The sequence below is a fragment of the Pteropus vampyrus genome, unplaced genomic scaffold (genome assembly GCF_000151845.1).
Source record: "Pteropus vampyrus isolate Shadow unplaced genomic scaffold, Pvam_2.0 Scaffold242, whole genome shotgun sequence".
NCBI lineage: Eukaryota > Metazoa > Chordata > Mammalia > Chiroptera > Pteropodidae > Pteropus > Pteropus vampyrus.
In genome coordinates this window covers 1015343-1021967 of record NW_011889023.1, presented here as the reverse complement: position 1 = coordinate 1021967, position 6625 = coordinate 1015343, and the positions used below count along the sequence as shown (strand labels likewise).

Sequence of the window (6625 nt, the reverse complement as noted above, 5' to 3'; positions counted from 1 at the left end):
ACTATTTAGGATTTTTATGTTGGTTTCATTACTAGATATGATTGATTAAGCCATTGGCCATAGGTGATCACCTCAATCTCTAGCCCAGCTTCCCTCCCTGGAAGTTGGGAGCTGGGGATGAAAGTTCCAGGCCTCTCATCAAGGCTTGGTCTTTCTGGTGACCAGTCCTCATTCTGAAGCCATCAAGGGTCCCAGACAAGTCTCGTTTGGACAAAAGACAGTCCTATCACCCTTATCACTCAGGAAATTCCAAAAATTTTAGTTCTATGCCAGGAACCAGAGACAAAGACCAATATATTTTTTCCCATTATACCACACTGGTGTTTAGGCCTTTCAGCTGAGGACTTGGAGTCATACCAGTGACTAAATGACCAACCAAAGGCCACATGGCCAGTGACTGGGGAATTGAGTCAGGACCAGTATTCTCACTTTAGGACTTTTGAGTTCTAGCTCTATCCCTGGCCAAGGCTGCTACCTCTAAAATATAAAAAGGCAGAAAAAAATAAAACTTTTAAAGGAGAAATTTTAACATAGAAGAGGCAAGAAAATATTGGTTATAGGTTAGAAATTTCACATAAATTATTTTCATTATGATGCTATGAGGGAAGTCAAAAGTGATATGAAAAATGAAGCTTGGAGAGACTAAGTAACTTCTCCAAGGTTGCATGGTCACAGTTATGGTCATGGTCACGGTCCCTGGAAGGCTCTGGGATTCAACTCTGGGCCTGACACCCTCTTTTTCCCCCACACCACACCACCAAAAAAGCAAAAGAAGAATATATCAGCCATCTTCTAGTTTCCAGTGGAATGGCAGGATTCTTTTAGGAAGGAATATAATCAGGAAATTTCCATTTCTACTGAAAGTAGAACTAAAGAAAATGAATGATAATTAAAGCATAAAGGATTCAACTTAATCCTAAGGAAGAGCTTTCCAGGGGTAAGGTTAATTAAACACTAACAAGATTTCGTTTAAAAAAAATCAAAGGCTCTAAAATTCTCCTTCCAGATTTCTGTTTATGAAGCTTCATAGGAAAGCAGCAAGAAGAAAGGTTGGGAATAATTTTGCAAACTAGTCAAAATGCTTATAAGCCCAAGGTTTTCATATTTGCCTATTAGACTAAATTGAATAAATGATTATAAAAATCAATTATGACTTTCTGGGAAACTATAGCAAGTGTTAATAACATTAAATTTTTACATATTAATTGCCAGGTTTGAAATAAATACTAGCTTTTTGCACGAAATCATTGGTATTATTTTTCAAAATTTTCGACAAAGAAAGCAAATGGATGCAGGCATAGATTTCTGCACTTACATAGTCCATTTCCTTTATATGTGAATGATTTCCACAATTTCCCCCTCCACCTGTGGCTGCAAAACTCTCCTCCCCAACAGCCCCTGGTTTGTACTTGCTCTTTCCTTTTGCTGCTGAAGGCTCATTGCTGCCTGAGTCCCCATATTCAACACCAATCCTTTGATGTATCAGAGGCAGTCTTGGGACAGGAGTTTTAGGTGAGTTCATATATCATGGGGTGGGGGCAAGGGCATTAAAAATATTGAAGAGGGAAATCCCAGATTCTACATATTTCTGTACCCCTCCCCTTCCCTGTTCCTCCAGATCTGGCCCAGGACCCCCCAGTCTCATCTTCTCTTTCCACCCCACTTCTTACAGCCAAACCTCTTGCTCTATGTCTTTGGACAAAATACCCAAGAAAGTGGTGGTTTCCTCTGGATGTGGGAGAATCACATTCTTAACTCTTGGTGTATTCCAGAGATAAGCCCTTTCCATCTGTAGAACAATTATCAACATCTAACTGAAAAGAGAGAGAAAGGTAGGGAAGTAAAGACGGTAGTTTCTTTATTGAAAAGAATAGGACCATGAATTCCAACTAGGAAATAAAAGGAATAAGAGGGGCTGGGCAAGGGATGCTCAAGAACAGTGATGAAATTTGGCAATATGTAGCAAAAGTCTTTAAATGACCACATCGTTTGATTCAAGCATTCCACCTCTGGGAATTAAACGATAGAAAGATAAACGAGGTCTAAATAAGTGGAGTGATATACCATTTTCATAGACATCTCAATATAGTAAAGATATGAAATTATCCCCATTTCACAGATGAATAAACTGAGGCACAGAGGGGTTAAATGACCTGTCCAGGGCCAAAGAGCTAGGAAGAGGTGAAACCATGATTCAGACTAAGCAGTTTGGACCCAGAAGCCATGCTCTTTACCACCCTGCTCTCTGCCTATCTCTCGTGTTCCCACAGCCCCCTGAGCCACTGTTATAGCATTTTCCCTTCCACGTGTGTCTGTTTCCTCTACTAGAAGAGCAGGAACCACATCTTATTCACCTTGGCATCTCCAGCTGCCCAGCACACAGGAAGTACTCAAAATATACTCGCTGAACCCAACAGAATGGTTTATTGGGTAAGCTGTTCAATCATTGGGATTTCTTCTACTTTTATAAAATTCTCTGTAAATTAGGACACAGACATAGCCCAAAATTCATATATTTAATAATAATTCTTAACAAAAATAGTTTTCTTAGCTACTCCCTTTTCTTGGTTTGGGTTTTTAAATAATTTAAATGGCAGATCCAGAATTTATTTTTAATATGCCTTTCTAAATAGGAAATTCTTTCATACTGGGGGTGCCCAATTAATATTAAATACTAATACCACCATTAAAACCATAAAATTATAAAGAGGAAAACAATAAAGATTCTTTTTTAAGGAGGGTTTATGGTTAGAGGAAGGAAATAAGAAAGGATTTTTTAATATATTTTATGTTTAGAACAAAAATACTAAATCTGATCGAAGTTTATGTGAATAGGAAATGGTTAAACAACCATCAAAAATTAGTTTAAGAAACTGGAAACCCAAGCAAAATTGTGGATACCTAAATCTACCTCTGGTTTATGTAGCGACTTGCTGTATTTCAAGGTCTTTTGCAATGTTATATATAACAGGTCCCTTCCACCCTGACCACTCTGGCCATAGTAAATCCAAATAGCCTCTTTGCCTTGACCTTTTAGTGTATCCAGGATTTTACAAAACTTGTAATCAGAACTGTTGATAGAGAAAATGACCTCCTGCTGAAGAGGTTCAATTTTAGTATTCAACCAAGAGAGAAGAGACAAGGACGCTTTTATTGGTAACAAATTTGTTTTTGACAAACACCATTGTATCATTCAGGGTTCTCTAGAGAGACAGAGAACTCTCTCTCTCTAAGACAGATTGATTTATTTTAAGGAATTGAAAGGATTGGCTCACATGATCATGGAGCTGGCAAATCTGAAATATATGGGGCAGCCTGGCAGGCTAGAGAGCCAGGGAAGAGTCACTGCTGCAGCTGGAGTCTGAAGGCCATTGGGAGGCAGGCTTCTTTCTTCCTTCCAGGGACCTTGGTCTTCTCCCTTAATGCCTTCAACTGACTGGATGAAGCTCATCCACATTACAAAGTACAATACAATTTATTCAAAATCTATTTAAATGTTAATCACATCTAAATAATACCTTCACAGCAACATCTGGATTGGTGTTTAACAAAAAATTGGGTACCATAGCCTAGCAAGTTGACACATAAAATTAACCATCACAACCATCAATATTCTTTATTATGCCAGTTGTTATAAGTATAATTCATTCAGCCAACAAGAAGAGACATACTTTTAAATTCCTCCCTTAGACAAATCAAGCCAGTCCTTTTTCAAACTGTGTGCACAATTTCTGTGTACTAAAATCTATATCAAATATCTGTTGGCCAGTTTCTTTCTTGGTCTGCGTATTACCCATCAGTAGTTGGTATAGATTTTCCCAATATCAATAGGATGGCTTTTACCCACTGCGGCTATGTATTTCTGTTCACGAACACTGGAGGCACTATAGCATAAAATACTATCACATTCCATCAGCATGTCTCTCATCAATTAAATTGTCTCAGTTGCTTTGATACAGATAAGTAATTGCAATCCTTTTGTTTATAAATCTGTGTCTTGGATTAAATATTCATGGCATCTACATAGTGAACAAAAATGCACAAACTATTCCACCTCTAATGAAAATTTAATCATGATCTGATAGCAGGGGTTTACTGAGAGCCCAGAGCAGCAACTGTGTGGCAGATCTCCTTGCTGGTCAAAAGTAGGAGTGGCACTCATCATCTGGCCATCTGTGATAGTCACTACACTTCTCTGCTGCCAGACCTCTCTCTCCCATCTTAACAACTTCCTTCTTCCAAATTCTTACATTGTCTAAATGGCTATGGAGTTCTCAGACCAGAAACAAAGCTCTAACGAGCTGGATTTGGAGGAGATAACTAGGAAAATTTTATTTCTTGACAAATGGAGAGAAATCTTTAGTTATCACAGGTAAGATGTTCTTGTTTTCTAATTTCTCTAGAACCACAGGGATTTTAGGTGTTTAAGTAATCAGCTTTATGCTTGCTACATGAGAAGTCACCATTATAGATTCACATTTAAAATGCTTCAGGTGTAACTATTTGCTGAGAGAAGCGTCCCCAGTAAGGTTGAGATTGAGGCGGTTTGAGAGTATGAGAATTGAAGAGAGTGAGTAATTTTCTGTTTTCTCTTTCATTTGTAGGTTGGGAATTAATAATACAACTCCTCAGGTAATTACTCTTCTCAAAGTCAATGTGCTTCCTCTAGTTGCTACTTCGAACAACCACATTAACAGCATCATCTGTGTTTATTTTATGCATATAATGTCACTCAGGCACCCAGCATTTAACGTGTGAAAACAGAAAACTAGAAAGCCTGTTGAAAACATTTTCTTGTGCTTTCTTTTTTTATAAAAATTTCTTCCTACTTTTAAGAGCTACTTTTCATCATTAAGAATACCATATGGTTATTATTTTAGAAAAAAATGATATTAAAATTTAGAGTTCTTACACTTGTGAAGTAATGCTACACTTTGACAGCCAAGTGCTTCAGTGTCCCCGAAGCAGTTTTGAAAATACTTATCTTTATTCAGCTTCTGAGAAATCATTTTCTTTCACTATTTTTCAAATAAGGGAAAGATGACTAAATTCTGGTGTTAAAAAAAGTATTTTAAAATCTGTTATTCAATATAAAATGAAAGATGTTTGTATCTCATGTCACCTGAAAGGTTAAAAGGTAATAGATTTTGCATTTCAGGAACTAATTCAATCACTGAGCAAACACAGCACAAAATATTAAGGTGATTTTCAGCCGTATATGATAGAATCAAACAATCGAATTATTACTATTTTAACCAAAACATTAAAGCATCTTGCCCCAAGTAACCTGTAATCAAAAACCTTCATTTGTGCTAAAACTCTCTTAACCACAGTCTAAATTAGAATCAGGGAGATAATGCTTCTATTTTAGTCCTGGAAGTATTATATGGAGATAGCTACCATTTGGGGGAATAGAATACTCAAATGATAAAACAATCTTTGAAAGGAAATAAATAAATAAATGTCAAGTTATGCCTTACAAAGGCGGGGTAAAACCACTGCCACAAATGTAAAGCTTCTCACTTTGATGTACAAAATGCACCTTATCCCATCAGTAGTCTGTGACTTGGATGCTGTGTTTCTGAGATAAGAAAGCATCTTTGCCTCTAGGAATCCAGAAGAACTAAGATGGCAGTTTCCTTCATGTTTCAGCTACCAATAGGGTAGATTTGTTTCATGACATTAGTATAGAAGTTTAAGTAAATTGAAAGAAGAGTTGATGCTAACATATTTAAATGCCATAAAAGCAGTCATGAAAAGTAAACAGATTTTTTTCCTCAAAGGTGGGGATATGTGGATTTTTTAAAAAATATTATACTCAATTATTTGGGAACAGGAATTTGAGAGAATTAAAAGGAGGTAAGCTGACTTCATTTATTGGCTAGTTAACGATATAATGAAAAATACCTCATCTAGACTGGAAAGATTCATTCATTGTTTATGAAATACTGTCTTCTCGAAACAAGAGACAGTGACATTTACATTCTTCTCTAAGCATAATTTCAAGTCAAGGTTTTGATAGCATTAATTATGTTTCCATAGTTACATTTAACCTCTTCAAGTCACATAAAACTTGTGAGAAACCTCTTTGACACAGACGCTGAGGTTTTTCTGCCTCTTTATTTATCTTTATTCTGCCTCTTGCTATTTATCACAATTTTAGACATATTTATTTAAACATTTTCTGAAAAAAAATTTTCAGAGAGGAAAAAAGGTGGGAAAGTTCATCACAGCTCTCTGTTTGCTTTGTTTTTCGGTGGTGGCATTTTACACAGTATCATGAAGGCAACCGTATATCTGCTGATGAAAGTGCAGATGGAACAGGAATACCTCAGCCCAAAGGACAAGGACATTTGCCATCAAGTAGCCTTTGTTCTATTCCCAATCCATCTATCATCTCTTCAAAATTAGGCGGCTTTCCTATCTCCCTAGCAATGGCCACGGTAAGTATAGCTTGTCAATTAAACATGAAATGAAACATAATCTTCCCCAAACAACAAGGCTGGAGAATCTTATCTGCTGTCATGTGAGAGTATTATTGAAGATAAGATGGTTGTTATTGGTAAAAGGAGAATACAATTTAAATGATTTATTTATGGCATTTTTCAAGGACACCCGTAACGTT

At 36.6% G+C, this 6625-nt stretch overlaps 1 protein-coding gene across 1 annotated transcript in view; it reads left to right on the top strand.

Annotated features, from left to right (window-relative positions):
• Positions 1 to 4259: 4259 nt before the first annotated feature.
• The window catches only part of MINDY4B (MINDY family member 4B), a 30544-nt gene continuing 28178 nt past the window's right edge, over positions 4260 to 6625 (top strand). Inside the window, exons 1-3 of the mRNA XM_023519983.1 lie at positions 4260 to 4372; positions 4605 to 4632; positions 6276 to 6443. Of these exons, the coding sequence (XP_023375751.1) occupies positions 4260 to 4372; positions 4605 to 4632; positions 6276 to 6443 (309 nt within the window). The remainder of the gene's footprint in view (positions 4373 to 4604; positions 4633 to 6275; positions 6444 to 6625) is intronic.